This window comes from Arvicola amphibius, chromosome 9 (genome assembly GCF_903992535.2).
Source record: "Arvicola amphibius chromosome 9, mArvAmp1.2, whole genome shotgun sequence".
NCBI lineage: Eukaryota > Metazoa > Chordata > Mammalia > Rodentia > Cricetidae > Arvicola > Arvicola amphibius.
In genome coordinates, this window is record NC_052055.2 from 32,077,112 (window position 1) to 32,094,526 (window position 17,415).

The following is a 17,415-nucleotide window of genomic DNA, read 5'->3' on the forward strand; positions in this document are numbered from 1 at the left end:
CTCTCCTTGCCTTAACCAGCAGTCCACCTGCCTAATGGTCTTGGGCTGTGGAGAGAAACAGCCTTGGGTTTGCCACCCTTTTGACACTAACTTGAGTGCCACAAAGACTGACAGTTTCTTCAAGCCGAGGTTCCTGTGCATAGAGTGGAAGATGCCCATTGCACCACAGGGCTGCAACTCACAAGGAGACTGTGGACCGGGAACACTGAAGCGAAGGGGCCTGGGGGAGGGAGAGGCGTGGAGGGCCGGGTTACCTTCTAGGATGGTAATACAGCCTCTTCCCGTCTAGGCCACTCCTGCCAGGCAGACCCTCCTCCCTTCTTCACAGTTAGGCACGGACAAAGACCAACAATCAGGGTTCATCCATACTATTGCTGCCTCATACCTACTGTCTAGAGCAGACCACACACAGTGTCACAGGGGTCCTCTGCTTCTGTTCCCCAGATGAAATCCCAGCCAAGCAGCCTACTATTCATGGGGTCACAAACAGTCTCTGCTACATCCTGGGCAGTGGGTCGCAGCCCTCCAGCCAGCCTCAGAAAACGCGAAAGGGACCCACAAGCAGCAAAAGCCTGCACAGCCCTGATGGCAGATGGTGACTGCATGTGGAGTGTGTGACTGGCACACTGCCTCTCACACCTGTCCACCATCAAATGTTGGTGTCTACCCAATGCCATACCCAGGGGTGAGACTCCCTCCACCAACAGGGGGATGGGAAGCCATTAAGATGGGTCCCTCCTGCCACTCTCATACCTGGTCTCCTGACTCTGCTCACACCCTCCTCCCGATATGGCAGTATTAGCCGTTGTACCTATCCTAACCTTTCTGGAAAACAATTCTCTATAATGAATTAACTCTGTCTGAAGAAGAAAACTGAGGCTTATTGAGATAAGGGAGCTTATCCATGGTCCCAAACAAGAGAAAGACCTAGAATTCTGTCAAGACAACTCCAAAGTCACCACACATGTTCCCTTCCTGCATGGTGTTGGGTTCTCCTGGTGTTAGAGACCCATAAATCGACTTCCAGGAACTCAGTATTAGACAGACAGCTAGGCCAAGGTCCAGTGACGGAAAAATAACCAGTGGATTTCATCAGCTGGACTGCGCTGTGAGATCAAAACAGGTCAGTGTCTTCCTGGCCAGAAGCAGCTCAACCATGGCATCTAGAGAATTAGCCACACACCAATAAGACCCATCTAAGCCACTATGGCTATTTCTCCCTGTGCCCTTGAAGAAGGGATGCTAACAGGAGCAGAACTAGGAGATGGCATTCCTGAGGGGGAGAGTTAAGGACCACATCAGCTCCACTTCCTTGCCTGTTGTGATTGCCTCATACCTTTACATGTTCTCATTTGATCTTCCCAATAAGTTGTGAGATGCTTGCTGGTGTCTATTGGAAACTGAGGTGGACAATATTCAGGCTGTCATGGGCTATGAGGGCTCTGACTGGGGGGGCATGTGCTCAGCCAATGTCTATTGGCCTTGAGTATCCCCACCTCTACCACTAGAAGGTCTCCTGGTGTCACCACATGGTGTCAGGGCCATTGGGAAAGAAAGACGGCTCCAGAAGAAATGACTGGATGGTTGAGAGGGTAAATATCTGGAAAGCCAGGTATAGACTGCAAAGACCACTTCACCACAAAGACTTACATGGCCTCAGGAACCTGCGGCTATCAAAGAGATCCCCACAGGAATTTAGGGACAGAACTAAGAAGTCACAATTAGAGGAAAGTAGTAACCAAGTCCCAATAAAGCAAAAGGAGGAACAGGTTGGCAAAAGAAAGTGCATCCAATCAGGAGAGCCATAGAATCTCACAATGAAAACCTGAAAGGCTCAGCCACAGATCTGCAGGGAAACAGTAAGATCACAAAACCCTGGGCCTACTGAATTCTTAGCAAGGGACAGGACCCTGTGTCCAGAAACTTCCTTTGGCACCCAACTCTAGCCCCTCAGCTACCAGGATATGGAAGAGTACCCCTGGGCATACCCTGTCCTATAGAGGGTAAGGCATACCATCAGAGTCCACACAGGACTTGGCTCCACTCTGGGACAGATTTCAGAGCTATGGGCAGGGGAGGAACCAGAGAAAGGACAGAGACTGACCTGAGGCTAGGCAACCAGCTCCACACATCCTCCCTTCCCACCCAAGGGTGCTGAGGACCCCACCTCTCAAAGGTGCTGAAGACCCTGGGCTCGGGCAACCAGGGTTCCTGACAGTCTTCCTCTGCTCCCTGGTGATGTTCCCAGGTCCTCTTGTCCACTACGTCGCATATAGTTGCCCTGTGCTTCCTCAGAACCTCTGGTCAGCTGAGGATCCTAAGTACTGGAGCCTGCCCCCCAAAACTCAAGGCCCCTTTCAGCCTACTGCGGGGCACTCCCCTGCCTAACTCACCAAATGTCACTTTCATTGGGTGTCAGCTTCCCTTTCTTATTCCGAATGCAGAAGGCTAGCACCTCGTAGGCAGTCTTTGGAAGGCCAGAGAGGAAGGTCAGTGGGATGCTTAGCACTCATGAGTCTTAGGAATGCATTTGGTTTTGGAGGATGCCGGTTGTTCTAGACCCAACTCCAGAATAGAAGAAAGGTCTTTCCTCCCAAAGCAGGCACAGTGCCCTGGTCCTCTCACCAACCCAGCAACTCCAGTCTATGGAGAGATGAGGAACTTCCACTCAGAACAGCATAGGACAAGAGATGCCTGGCTACAGAAAACCAAGCAGCCCTGCTCCATAGGGGCCAAGTCCTAAGCCTGAAGGCACAGGAAATAAGGGCATGGTAATTTCCTCAGCCAGCGGTTGCTACAGAAGCACTGGCCAGGGTGAGCTAAGACACAAAGGTCCTGCAAAAGCTTCCCATCCCAGAGACCCATCTCTGAAACCCAGGCACACAGCCAGCCCCTCGGCTGCCTCACCTCCTGAACATGGCATGATAGTCTGACCCCAAGAATCACTTGCTCCTCCTACCTCCATCGTGCCTGATGCCCCTCACACACCTTGCTCCATCTGGGAATTCCCGGGGCTCCTTTCCTGCACCTCCCATCATCCTCTGAACTCTCACACACGCTCCTGGAACATTGCCAGCTTCCAGTGACGGTCTCTTCCACCAAGCAGTCGATGGGCAGACATTGACTGTCTCGGAGTCAGAGGATCACGGGTAATTTTTGGTTGCTTTGTAATTTTTTTTAATTCACTCCAGTAAGCATATGTCACAGTTCTATATACAAACAAACATATGCATAAAACCATGACCCCTCTCCCCCCAGCCCCTCCAGTGCACTGCAACAGCCCTGTGAAGACAGCATGCAGATCCTCCTGCAAGGCTGTCCGCAGTGAAGACTACAGCATCCTGATGTGAGCTGAGGAACTAGATGGTTGTGTCCCAGGCATGTGTGTCACCATCTGAGTCCCCACACTTGACTGTGCCAGCTGAATAAGCGTACAGACAGTGGGTTTACTCTGTGGAAGCCAAGCAAATGGCAGGTGAGCAGGTTCCTAACCAGAACTTTACCTGGCTAAGGAAAAGCTAGTCCAAGCTACGTCTCTCCTTCACACAACCTATGCTGGCATAGTATGGCAGGGCCTGGGCTGACCTTGGCTAACGGTTGTCACATGAGAACTGCACTAAAGGAACAGAGAGGGCAACTGAAGCAACAGCTATTAAGAGGCACAGAGGCACTGGCCGGATCAACTAGGACACAAAGCCCAAAGAGCTGAGCACATCACTCAGATGGTGGAGTGTCTGCCTGACGTGAGTAGGCCCCGGGTTCAATTCCCAATATCACATAAACCAGGTGTGGTGGGGAATCACCTGTAATCCTGGCACTTGCTCAAAAGACAAAACCAGAGCAGAACTTCAAGATCATCCTCAACTACAAAGCAACTTCAAGGCCAGCATGGGCTACATGATACCCTGCCTCAAATAGAAAAAAAGAAAAGAAAATACAGACAGATGAAAAGAAAAATCAAAGCAACACCAGGCAAGGGCAGTGTCCTTTCCACTATACTGCAGCCTCTCTCCTCTCTGAGACATGAACCTAGCCAGCATTAGAACTGAAGCTCGGAGAATTCCCAAAGAAAATCTCATGGGAGGTATACAATACTTCAAAAAGAGAAAGTGAGAGCAAAATTCAATACTCAATCAAGCCTGTGAGCTCTGGGGTCACAGCACTCAACTTGAACCCCCACATTGGCACTATCAACTCTTGGGGTGAGCATATTCACATATTCTCTGTCACTCCCAAGAGGACTTGTCAGTAGATGAGGCCAGTGTTAAATTTTGTGAGATAAAATGGGGCTATGTTACATCTCAGCACAGCAACTTAGCACGTGGGAATCGCCTGGGTGTGGGACCCAGAAGCTGCTCCAGCCTCTACACCCATCCCACTCAGCCAGTGAGCTGTCAGCACAGAGCCACCAAGAGCCTTGGTTCTGGGGACATAGTGATGGGGAAGATGTAGTCTCCACTCTAGGAAGAATAAAGGTCTGGTGGGAGGGCAGGGTAGGCCAAGAGCAGAGGGGTTTCCAAAAATGGGCCACACAAGAAGCTAGGTTCCTCTCAGTACAAACCTCTCTAAAGAAACTTTGCCACAGCTGCATACCAAATAGGTTCAATAACTGCCTGCTGAATTAATCAACCACCTAGAACTAAAAACTCACTGTCCTCTCAGAGGCCCAGGTCTGCATGAAAAAAACAGCTGTCAGGGAGTAGAGGGACTACCTCCAAAGATTACAAATACAGCACTCTTCTTGCATGTTTGGGAGACCTTTTGTAGGTGGCTTTCATATCTTAAAAGAGTTTCCTCTGGGACCACAATTGTGTTTAAACAACTCTGAAAGTCCCCCAGGCTTCCATACCCTGGCTGAGCACTATCTGAGACCACAGCCTATGTAAGCTGGTAAAGAGGAAGCAGAGGGGAGGGACAGACAGTGAAGGCCAGCTACTGCATCAGTTGCTGCCACGGGCAGCTCAGCCAGGTGGGTGCATCCATGAACAGGAGGACCATAGACCATGTCACCAAATCCACACAGTTCCTGACTGAATAGGTCCCCACCAACTTCCATACTTCAGGCAACAGAAGTGGGGAGAGCCCGATGCCACTCCCATAGGCTGTCGTGCCACCCACTCTTCCCGTGTTCATCTGTTGAACCCTACACCAGACCTGCGGCATCGTGCCCGCTTCCTTCTTACACAGTGGACTTGTTTTTTCATTTCAGTTTTCTGGAAGAGGCACAACACACAAAGCACCCAACCAACCTGCCAACATAAAAATGGCCCTGACCCTAACTTCTGCCCCCCCATCTCACTTCCTTCCAATCTGTACCCCCAGTGAGCCAAGCACATCAATTCACGCCATGGAGTTGGCAAGGTATGTCACCTGTCCAGAGATCAGCTTCTATTGCGAACTCCTCCAGCACGACCCCAGAATTTGCTATTAAAATGACAAACTACACAAAAGAGACACTGCCATCCTACCCATGTGCAAGCAGGCACTGGGCCGAATGGCTTTTAGTCACTTGGGAGTTTTGACATCTTCTGAGCAAGCACAGCTGCAGGTCCATTCTCCGTGGTCAGTCACACGGAGCTAAAACAACACGGGGTGTGCATCCAGAGCTCAGTGCACACACGCCTGACTCCCACGCTGAACCGTGAGCTCCTGAGGACAGGACCCATGCATTATTCATGTGCTGGCACAGCAACTGCATACAAATGCAGTAAGTGTCTGACAGTTGAAGAAGACAAAGCCAAGCAAGGTGAGTGTTGTTGACTGGTGGAAGTGGCCATGTGTGGTGGGAAAGGCATACCAGTCCTTCAAAAAGAGGCTGGAAAGGCCACCAGCAAGTGGCAACAAACACTGTGCCCAGGGATGAAGGCCAGAGCTGGGGGGAATCATAGAAGGTATCAGGGGCCAGCCAGGTTCTAGGCACATAGATGTGTATTCACAGACAGGATGCACAGACTCACAGGTAGCCCTGGTGTCCTGCAGGAGCCAAGATGAGGGATGTTACTGGGCACAGGCTTGTGGAGAAGTGGGGTAAAAAGAGAAAGAGCTGGTGACCAGAGGACAGACAGGAGCCTAGCAGAGGAGACAAGAAAGGCAAGAGTGCAACCCCTCTGTGTCCTGGCCTCTGATTTTGGAGACATGCTGCTCCTGCTCACAGTCCACTCTGCTGCCACACTCAGAGAACCCTGGGGATCCTGACTTCTGCCATCCTGCTCCCTAAAGCACAGTGTCTGAAATACAGCGGGTACCAGAATAAAAAAAAAAAAAAAAAAAGCTGTTTGTGAAAAAGAAAAAAAGACAGGTTTGACAAGCCACAGACGAATCCCACTGAACAACAACAAAAATCCCCCTGCTTACAAAAAGTAAATGATAAGCCAGGTACAATGGTTCACACTATTACATTTGGAAATCTGAGAGCAGGAAGACTGCCAAAAGTTTGAAGATAACCTGGGCTACATTGTGAGTTACAGACCCAGAATACAACTATCTCAAACAAACAAACAATAAATCCATCCATCCATCCATCCATCCATCAATCAATAAAAAGGTTATACTAAAAAGAAGGACTAATAAAAGGAGGAAGGCGTTGAGTATAGCCTAAGGGGAGAGCACTTGCCTAGCATATACAAGGCCTGGATTAAATACCCAGCCCCACAAGGAAGAAAAAAAAAGACAGTAAAGAATGAGAAAGAGAAATGAACTGAGATAGCTGTATCTCTGAGATAGAACACAAGCTTAGCATGGTCAAGGCCCTGAGTTTGACCCTTAGCACTATAAAACACTTGCATGCTGTACTAAGAAACTGAGTCAGGGCAAACAATCACACTGCTCAGGAAGGTGGCGAGCAAGGTGACAGTTCACAAGACAATGGTAACAGAGGTAGCAATGGCAACAGCAGCCTGTGGGAAGCACTCCTGTTTCCTGAGCGCTTCACAATGCCAGGGCTGTGCAGGGCTAGGGCTGTGCCTAGTGCCTCCTGTGTGTCACCACAAGCAGAAGGGTGGCACAGAGCCATCTCAGACATGAGCAAAGACTGTCGTCAAGACAAAGGAACTTGGTCCCAGTGAACCAGTCTCTTAATGGCAAGGTCACTTGTCAGGCAGGCTGTAATGTTGACCCTGGGGGCTTCCCGCTAGCTCACACTAAGCCACAGTAGCCTGCTGTCAGCAACAGGTCTACCTGCAAGAAGCAAACATGCAGACAAGGCCCTCCTTCTCACTTCCCATGACTCGCTGGTCTCTGAAGACACAAAGCAGAAACCAGTCTTCAACAAGACTGGTTTTTAAAACCTCACCCTGCAAGGTCATAATGTTAAAAACAATAATTACATAAAAATAGCATAAAAACTCAGCAACAGGCTGGGCCCAACAGACAGGAAATCAGCAGGTGATAATGTCTGTGTGGCGGAGCAGTCAGCTCATTACTGGACCCCTGGGTCCATGAACTGCTCTGGCCCTAGGTTCCATGTGGACAGAACACGGGAGGATGGGGGCTGCCCGCGCAACTCCTCAGCTGCCCTGCTATAGCTAATTCCCACTGCTACTGTTTCAAGGCTCTGTGTGGCTTTGTGCACCTACAAGTTGCTTTAAATTTCACTATTCTACAAACGTACTTTCTAAGGGCAAGGAAAAAAAAGAGCTCAAGCCAGAAAACTTGTAGAGATACCTAACCATCCTTCAAGTGTGGCACACACATGCCCGGCTTATGTGAGGTCAGCTTCATATGCCCCTCGCTAAGATTACTAGGTCGGGCAGACCAGGGATGTAGAACTATCCGCTGACTTCGCACTCTCTAAGCCAGCAAGGGAGTGGTCACTGCCTGCCTGAGAGATGCCAGGCGAGGCTCCGGCTACTCCTGAGATGTAGGCACCTGCTCTGGAAGGTGAGGAGGCAGAGCAGCCAGAGAAGAACACTAAGCTGCCTTGCCAAATGCGGGTCAAGTCGTCAGTAGACAGTGACTAGGAGCAACAACAGCGGGAAAGGGCACAGGCAGACAGTGGAGCAGGCTGGACTGTCCCCCGCATGCTCTAACAGAATCACATGGGCACACAGGAACATCACCACCCACCCATGCCCCACAGCTAGAGGCCAATAACCAAGATATATGAAAAGCCCCACGTGCAGCCCTACCCTTCCTCCCAAGCATGTGGTTTACTTCTAAAGGTGTCTGAGTGTACTGTTGACTCGTGTGTTAAGTTCTGAGGTTGAAAGGGTGGCATATCAAATAATAAGCAAATCCAGGTGTAGGAAACAGCTGACTTCCTTCTGGTGCCAAATAATGAGAGTCTTTCTAAGACACAGCTAACCTTCACCATCGGAGATGCTTCTGATTGCAGGAACACTACACTACGCATGTGAGAAAAGCAAGGGGTACTCAGCATGACCAAAGCCCTAACACAGAGGCTTCACTTCATGTTAAAACTCTCTGGTGTGTGTATGTGACGCTGTCAGCGTGTCAGAAATGACAGGTGTGATTTCTGTATTTTTAAAAAGCAACTTGTTGTATATGATTTCTTTTGTGAAGGTCAATTTCAAAACTCATGTAGGTAGGTGTGTCTTTACACTTGTAAACTAAAGAATGTCAAGTGTTCAGTGGGAGGGCACGACAGAGCAGTTCAAGCTGTGTGACAGGAGCATGGAAGGAACCGTCCAGTTCTGCCCTTCCCGGAGGTAGTTCTGGTGTTTACACTGATGAAAACCAAATCAACACAGCTGAGCTTCCAAACTTGGAAAGGGTGAAACTAAATGCAAGCACACTTGGCTCAAATATAAGTGAACTAGTCAGGCGTTGGTGGTGCACGCCTTTAATCCCAGCACTCGGGAGGCAGAGGCAGGCGGATCTCAGTTTAAGGCCAGCCTGGTCTAGAGAGCAAGTTCCAGGACTGGCTCCATAGCTACTGGGAAACCCTGTCTCAAAAGAAAAAAAGAAAAGAAAGGAAAAGAAAATCAACTGATCATATAAATATAAATAAATATTAACTTCTTTAACCATAAAAAATATTACCTACAAGAAACTGGGTTACCTTCATAACTATGATTAAAAGCATCCAATGTAATACCAAAAAATGGTGTGTGGGTAATAAGAATGTCTCTGACAAGATATTTCTCAAAAGTCATACACTAAATTTCATTAATGTTAAAAATAAGTGTAGAATCAGTCTGTTGGGTTTAAATTCCGATCAATCAAGATTCTGGTTGATTAACATGGACCATTCCTGAATTTAAACGGAATTCTGTCTTTTGTCTATCTTAATAACTATTTCCAAATTATAAAAATATGCTGCTTGGCACAATGACATCTGATACACTAACTGAATGTTTAATCTTTGCATCATGTAGTAAATATATTAAAATCATGCTGAGCATTAACAGGTGTTTTCACATATTTCACTTGTTTAGTGTGCTTAAGCAACTGCATGGGGACTAAAAACTGGCCTCTACTTTTAAATAGTTATAAAAGTTGGCAGTGGGCTGGAGAGATGGCTCAGTGGTTAAGAGCATTGCCTGCTCTTCCAAAGGTCCTGAGTTCAATTCCCGGCAACCATATGGTGGCTCACAACCATCTGTAATGAGGTCTGGTGCCCTCTTCTGGCTTGCAGACATACACACAGACAGAATATTGTATACATAATACATTAAAAAAAAACTTGGCAGTAAGACTTAAATTGATGCTGTCTAAAAATAATTAAATTCAAAGAGCAAAGAAACTGTGCTAGGGAGGTTGCTCTCTGTGAGTAAAACACCTGCCACAAAGCATGTGGACCTGAGTTCAAATCCCCAGAACCCATATAAGACTGGTACAGCGACATGTGGGTATAGACTCCTGATGCTGCTACAGGGAAGTGAGAGGCAGACACAGGAGAACCTAAGGACACTTCCAGGCCAGCAAACACGATGGACACAACAGCAAACAACGTAAGAGAAGCTGTTTCAAGGTGAAAGATAAGGAGCACACCCAAGGTTGCCCTCTAACCTGCACACCTGTGCCCATGTGAACACACACCCATACACATGTATACAATAAACACACTAAAAAACTGAAAAGAAACAGGATGGGAACTTTAGATAGGTTCAGTAGTTATGAGAGCTTGCTGTTCTTGCAGAGGACTGGAGTTTGATTCCCACATTAGTTTGCAGGGCATCCAGCTCCCAGGCATCCGATGTCATCTTCTGACCTCCACAGGTACCAGCACAACACACATGCCCATACATACACACACACACACACACACACACACACACACACACACACTAAAAAATAAATCTTAAAAAACAAATAAAAAAAACAGTTAAGGTGCGTGTGCATGTATTTATGTGCTGTGTGTTCACACTTGGTTTCTTAGTTTTCTTCTGTGGCTTGAGGTGCTGGGATCAAACCCATGAGCCACAAACCTGTGTCCACCATACTTGAACACATGCGTACTCTGAGCTTCCCTGTGGGGAAATGAATGCATTTCTCCCTGATTTCGCCTTTCACTGGGCTCTGTGGTACTTTAAGCAAAGACAGCAGGTTTACACCTTTCACAACACAGAAAGATTCTGGGACAAGAGTTGGGACCAGAAGGGTACACCCAGGGGCGAGACAACCCTTGTCTTCAAACAGGGGGGATGTGCTACTACATCTGTATGGGAGAAATCTGTGAACAAGGACCCTCAAACCCATCAAAGCCCAAAAGACAGTCTAGGCCCATGAAAGGTCCCTAGACCGTTACACCAATGATTCTCACTACACATGTGAGAAGCAAAGGCCTTTTTCAAGGGGCTTGTGATAGCTCACAGGTCAGGAGAGCCCAGAGTATGGAAACACAGTACACGAAGGCTAATGACTGAAGGCAATGGGTTGGTTCAGCTAGGAGAGAAGGGAACACAGGCAAAGGTGGTGGGCGCAAAAGGACCTCCATTACCTTCTGGGCCTTAGAAACGGACAAAAGCAAAACAAGGGCCTGCAGGCCGGTTCCTGCAAGTACCAGGCTCCAGGTATGCACGTGTGGTCTGCAAAGACCAGCGGTCCGCAGACGGTGACTTAAAGCAAAGAGGAGTGTGAGTGAAGTGCCTGCCTCCTGGGGGCTCCAGGGTCCTGCCAGCAGGCCTCACAGTGCACAGGACAGCCCACCCCACGTGCTCACACTGTCACTGCAGCTCAGCTCTTCGTACTGAAGCCCAATCCACCACCCTTCCCTCGAGACCTCTATGGTGGCCGTGAACACCAAAAGGGCCTCTCACCTGCAACTGGGAGCCTGGGGACGGGAATGGCTATTGCTACTGTTGAAGTAGAAAACAAAGCTAACTCAGGACAAAGAAAATAGCATGGGCACCCAGAGAAGGTAAAATTTCACAGTTGGACGTTAAAGAAGCAGGATGCACTGGACTTCCCCTAAAGACAGTACATGTGTAGAAAAAGAGGCTTCTTAGTAGGCATGGCTGAATCTCAGCCCCCAGCACGGAACCTGTGCTCCCAGCTGAGGCCAGTTCCTCATCGCCTCCTGCCAAGCGGGTCTTCTGCGGATGCTAACAGCTTTTCTCCACTGCAGAATGCAAGCCGCATTTGGAAAGCAGATGGCCTGTTTTTGCTAATTTAATTCCACATGTAAATGTACCTCTGCTTGGGACAGTAATAAAAAAATGAATGATGGCTTTAATCTTTCAGTTGTAGCTGTGTTGCTTCGGAAACAGCTACACGATGCCTGGCATTACAGGTCCACATGTCTCCCTCCCTTGTGGTAAGGAACGAGGCCAGCAGAGCTGAGCATAGGGCCTTCAAAAGAACCCACATATATATATGGATTCCCAAAATGAAGCCCACTGTATTCTGGCTTTAAAATGAAAAGTCAGGGGCTGGAAAGGTGACACCGCAGTTAAGAGCACTAGCTGCTCTTGCAGAGAGCCTGGGTTCAGTTTCCCACACATCAGCTTACAACTATCTGTGACTCCATTTCCAGGAGATGCCACATCCTCTTCTGAACTCCACAGATACAGGCAAACATGTGGCACACAAATAGATACACATTCAAGGAAAAGACGCAAAATACACATACAATAAAAATTAAAAAGGAGGCCGGGCGGTGGTGGCGGTGCACGCTTTTAATCCCAGCACTCGGGAGGCAGAGGCAGGCGGATCTCTGAGTTCGAGGCCAACCTGGTCTACAAGAGCTAGTTCCAGGACAGGCTCTAGAAACTACAGGGAAACCCTGTCTCGAAAAACAAAACAAAACAAAAAAATTTAAAAGGATCTGGCTCTTACTCCTCATCTTCATTGCCCCTGAATCTGTGTCCTCTGCTGCTTTCAGGATCCCTGCCTATAAAGCACAAGCAGCGAAGTTCCCTGCTTGGAAAACAGAAGAGAACAGATTAGGCATGAGCAAGGCATGATGGGTAAAAGCCAATGTGAAAAGTATGGTCGCCTCTGAGAAGGGGTCACTGGGAAGGAACCTGAGGGAATTTCCTCAGAGGACAGAATGTCCTGCACTTGAGTACAGATGGAACTCTGGTGCCCTTGGTAAGGGTTTGAACATCGTTGAGTGTTATTCAGAATGTAAACACATGGCATACACACAGCTAACAAAAATTAGACTTGCATTAATGAGATCGGTGCCAAAGCACTTGGCGGTGCCAAAGCCCTGCCATCTACAATCTTAACCAGCGTTAAAGAGATGCGTGGACAGACAGGAGGCTTGAAGAGATGCGGAATGAAGCAACAGAGAAAAGTGTAGTACGGATGACTGGGATGCAGGTGCTGGCTATGAAATCCATCATTCATTCCACACTTTGGAATAGTTTTATAACAGAGTGGAGAACGGGCGTAGCTGCTAGAGCACTCTGCTCAGAAGAATTCAAAGGCATAGGAGCGTGGAAGTCTAGCAGGGCCTAGCAATGTCAGAAAGAAGCCATACCTGCCTGAACAAAGGCAGTTCTGAGAGGACTCAGAAGCCACCAAAGGCCTCCAGAAAGGGCCTGAGAGAGCAGAGGACATGAATGGCCCAGAGCACAGAAGGGCACACAGCCCAAGGGACCACATAAAGCACAGAGATTTCAAAGTGGCCCCCACATTTATTGTGTCCGATCAACAGGCAGCAAGATACTGTCACTACTTTATTATTTAAATATTAAAATGAGTCAGGCAGTGGTGGTGCACACTTTAAAGCCCAGCACTCAGGAGACAGAGACAGGCAGATCTTTGTGAGTTCAAGGACAGCCTGGTCTACAAGAGCTAGTGCCAGGACAGGATCCAAAGCTACAGAGAAACCCTGTCTCAAAAAAAAAAGAAAGAGAGAGAGAGAGAGAGAGGGGGGGGGGGGAGGACAGACAGACAGACAGACAGACAGACAGACAGACAGACAGACAGGAGAATGGCATTCTACTGCAGCCCTTCAGTCCTGCACACCTACTATGTGACAGCTGGAGACAGTCTGTGGAGGGTACTCTCAGACAACAGGTGAAGACCTAACGCCCCAGTATTGGGAAGGTTTTCAGAGAAGTGCTGCTTTGGCTGGAGTCCAGAAGTAAACTGACTGAGTAGAGAAGGTAGAGAAGGAAAAGAGAGTGCAACTGGCTGAGTCTAGGAAGGGAAATAATGGATCCAACATTATTACACTGAACAAGGGTTCAGTGTAATGTCCATGACATGGAATTGTGAGTTTGGGGTGGGGTTGCTTGTTTGTTGTTTATTTCTTGATTGCTTTTGAAAGACAGGGTCTCACTATGTAGCTCTGACTGTCTTGGAACTTTCTGTGTAGATGAGGCTGGCCTCAGACTTACAGAGACCCACCTGCCTTTACCTCCCAAGAGCTGGGACTAAGGGTGTGCACCACCGTGCCCAGCCTGGAATTGTGTTCTTAATGACAGTCAACATTTTTTTAAGGGAGAGACATATAAGGGCTGTGCTTCAGAAAGAACACAGGACCAGAGTGAACAACAGCCACATGATTATCACTTGGATTTATTTTAGGAAAGGAAAAGAATATTTTCCAGTTTCTAAATTCAGAAAGCAAGGTAGATTACAGAAGATAAGAAAAGTTTCATCATAGAAGATCCTGTTCCTGAAGACATCACACACCTGGGTCATAGACCATAGAGAAACCTAGCTGGTGCTGACCTAGAAGCTTCAAACCTGCTGGCTACACTAGCTTCCATGCTGGAAAAAGTGATCACCAATCTTCCCCAGTTATAGACCTTCTAAGCTACAGTAACAGGGGGCCTAGTAAGAGGCGCTCACTTGGTACAACAGTGGCATGAATGTCATAGAAACAACCACTCTGTGATTGGATTTAAGACTCCATTCCACATGATGAAACCCATACCTGGCACCACTGTCAGGGCCAAGAACCTGTGGCTAGACTGGGCACAGGTCCTAGGGGAAAACCTAATACTATTGCTCTGTTAAATGGACATAGCATTAAACTGACTCCTAATGACTTGTTGTTACACTTACAGATTAGTGCATCTCTCAGTCCTCAACAGAGAAGCTGTTTCTAATAACAGATGGTGACTAACACAGAGACCCGCAACTGGAGAAGGTACCTAGAATAAGAGATTTTGTAGCACAAAGCCCTAAATAGAACATCTATCTCACATCCCCTTCTCCAAAAGCTCAGAGACCATCAGGGGAGAGAAGGTGGATAGATTCTAAGGACCAGAGGAGGTGGATGAGTACAAGAAAACTGTTTTCTGGACATAGCAGGGTAGCAGCCCATATGAACGTGATCATAACACCGTATGGTGATCGTAACAGCACGCACAGGACCTATGGAAGGTCAAGTCAAACACAATCCCAGCATAGAGCAGGGACGTGGGCATGAAGTCCCACCCATACCCGATGAGTTATTGCAACTGATAGATGCTGGAAAAAGGGAACCAATTTTCTGTAAGGTTTTGTTGTGGGTTGGATAAATGACACAGAGGTTAAAAGCACTAACTGTTCTTTCAGAGGTCCTGAGTTCAATTCCCAGCAACTATATGGTAGCTCACAGCCATCAATAATAAGAGCTGGTGCCCTCTTCTGGTGTGCAGGCAGAACACTGTATACATAATAAATAAATCTTTTTTTAAAAAAGAGTATTTATTGTTCTTCATAGGCTGACCATGCTATAGATGATGGCCACACATCTAAGAGAATATGAAAGAATATTAACTCCAATCTATTGAGTTTTTTTTAAAAAAGGCATAAAATGGGATGGGTATGAAGGTGGGGGTGGATCTAGAAAGAGAGGAGGTGAATATAATAGAAATATATTGCACAAGACAAAGAGTTAATAAAATGCTATTTTTTAAAAGCTTTGTCATCTAGACTACAGTTTTCTGTTACTCATCAGCATTAACAAATTCCTTCAGGCATCAACTGAAGCCCATAGCCAGCTTACTTAAATTACAAGCACCGGGTGAAGCACTTGATGTGGAAGGACACTGTGAAGAGAGCAGCACAAGACCTGGTGGCTCAGCGGCATGTTGGGTAGCCAGCTGCAGCTCTTGACTGGTGTGGGATTCCCCCTGTATGCTATGAATATGTTTCGTTACCATTGGTTATTAAAGAAGCTGTTTCGGCCAATGGCTTAGGAGAATAAAGCCAGGAGGAAAATCCAAACAGAGATATAAAGAGAAAGTAAGTGGAGTCAAGAAGACATCATGTAGCTGCCGAGGGAGACAGCCGCCCCGGAACCTTACCAGTAAACCATGAGCCTCGTGGTAAAATATAAAATAACAGGAACGGGTTAATTTAAGGTGTAAGAGTTAGTTAGTTAATAAGAAGCCTGAGCTAATAGGCCAAACAGTATTGTAATTAATACAGTTTTTGTGTGATTACTATTTGGCCAGGGAATGAACAAGCAGTCTCTGCCTACACTCTACAGTGTGCCCTCTGCTACTGAGCACACAGATGGTCCCCACGCCACCTACCCTTGGTGGTGAGAAGCTTAGAGGTGACTTCCAGCTGCTCCAGAGGCTCGAGTCCAATGTTCTCCAACGTAATGACCAGCTGCTGCGTTTCTCCATTGTAAAGCTGGACAGACACGTTGGTGGATATTTCGTCACCAGATGAAGGCTGCAATGAGTGTGCAGACCTAAAATCATAGCAACAACAGGGAGAAAAGTAAGGGATAAAGAAGGGGAACCATGCAAGCCACGTGGTGGCTCAGCGTGTAGGGCGCGTGCGGGTGTGCATGCGCATGTCCGTGTGTCCACGAGTTCGAATTCCGTGTGTGTGTTCTGTCCGTGTGCTGTTTGTGCTGACGTTGCGTGCGCACGTGTATGTCCATGCCGCGTCTTGTGGGGAAAAAAAAAAAAAAAAGAAGGGGAACCATTGACCACACACTGAGACCATTTGCACAGGAACACACTTGAGAAGCAGGCTAGATGCCCTGGCTGTGCACACAGGGCTTGGTGCTCAGTTGTCACAAGTACACACCAGGAGGGTTATGAAGTGACAGAAGGAGCTGGCATGTGATCTGACACTGCCTCCACTCTGAGCTCACGTGGGGTGAGGCCAAGATCAAAGGCATCTTTTACTGTTGACCATTCGATATCACACAGGTGGAGAGTGTGCAGCAGGAGTCAACAACTATGAGAGAATTCCATGACTTATTCTCTCCTATGTTACAACATATTACAGTCAAGTCCCTCCTGAATCATCACTTTTTATGCAGTAAACCACCTTAGAAAAAAATTACAGATGCATACATTTAAAAAACATTAACATGTTAACTGCGAGTCATTCCCATGGGAATCTCTCCTCTAGCCTCTACCTTCTCTCTAAAGAATAAAAGCCCAGTCTATGGAAAGACTCCCTCCTCTGCGCTGTGAGCAGGCTGGCAGCCCAGACCGTATCCATGTGCTTTATTACGGCACCTCAGAATGCTGAAACAAGAGGCAAGGCAGCTGCCATCGCATGACGCTATAATAAAATTAAAGAAAACTCGGGTTGCTCTTGGCATGGCTGGAGGGACACCTGGATATCGAGTCCCTCCCTCCTTGTGTGACTGCAGAAGTGAGCTTTGAGATGGCCAAACTGGTGGGCAGGGAACACAGGGTCTTTCCCCACCAGACTCTTCCTCCCTCATAATAGCTCTTTGATTGGTTTCCCCTAGGAACCCCCATCCTTCTCCTGGACTGGACACTGAGGACCTCCAAGGTGGGACAGGTACCTGTCCACTTTACCGCTTCGCTCTGTGGCTATTAAGCGGTCTAGGGACAAGTCGAGGCCTGTGTCACTCCTGATCAGGGTTCCTCTGGGTTCCTGGAAACTACTAAGAACAGTGGGGACGAAGGCAAGGCCTCTGAGCTGCCAGCTGAAAGCACCCACAGGGAAAAAGACAGAACCCCCTCCAGAGGCTGCCTGTGCTCAGCTGAGGTGCGGTGTCCATCCAGCACTGCCTCCAAGCCAACACCATCTGCCTGCGTAACTAGCTATCCGCTGCTGTTCCCCTGCTTT

At 47.9% G+C, this 17,415-nt stretch overlaps 1 protein-coding gene across 2 annotated transcripts in view; it reads right to left on the reverse strand.

Annotated features, from left to right (window-relative positions):
* The window catches only part of Trappc9 (trafficking protein particle complex subunit 9), a 437,687-nt gene that overhangs the window by 315,246 nt on the left and 105,026 nt on the right, over window positions 1–17,415 (reverse strand). For both annotated transcript variants that reach the window (XM_038342309.1, XM_038342308.1), the window contains one exon: window positions 15,885–16,048. In XM_038342309.1, coding sequence (XP_038198237.1) covers window positions 15,885–16,048 — 164 coding nt within the window. The remainder of the gene's footprint in view (window positions 1–15,884; window positions 16,049–17,415) is intronic.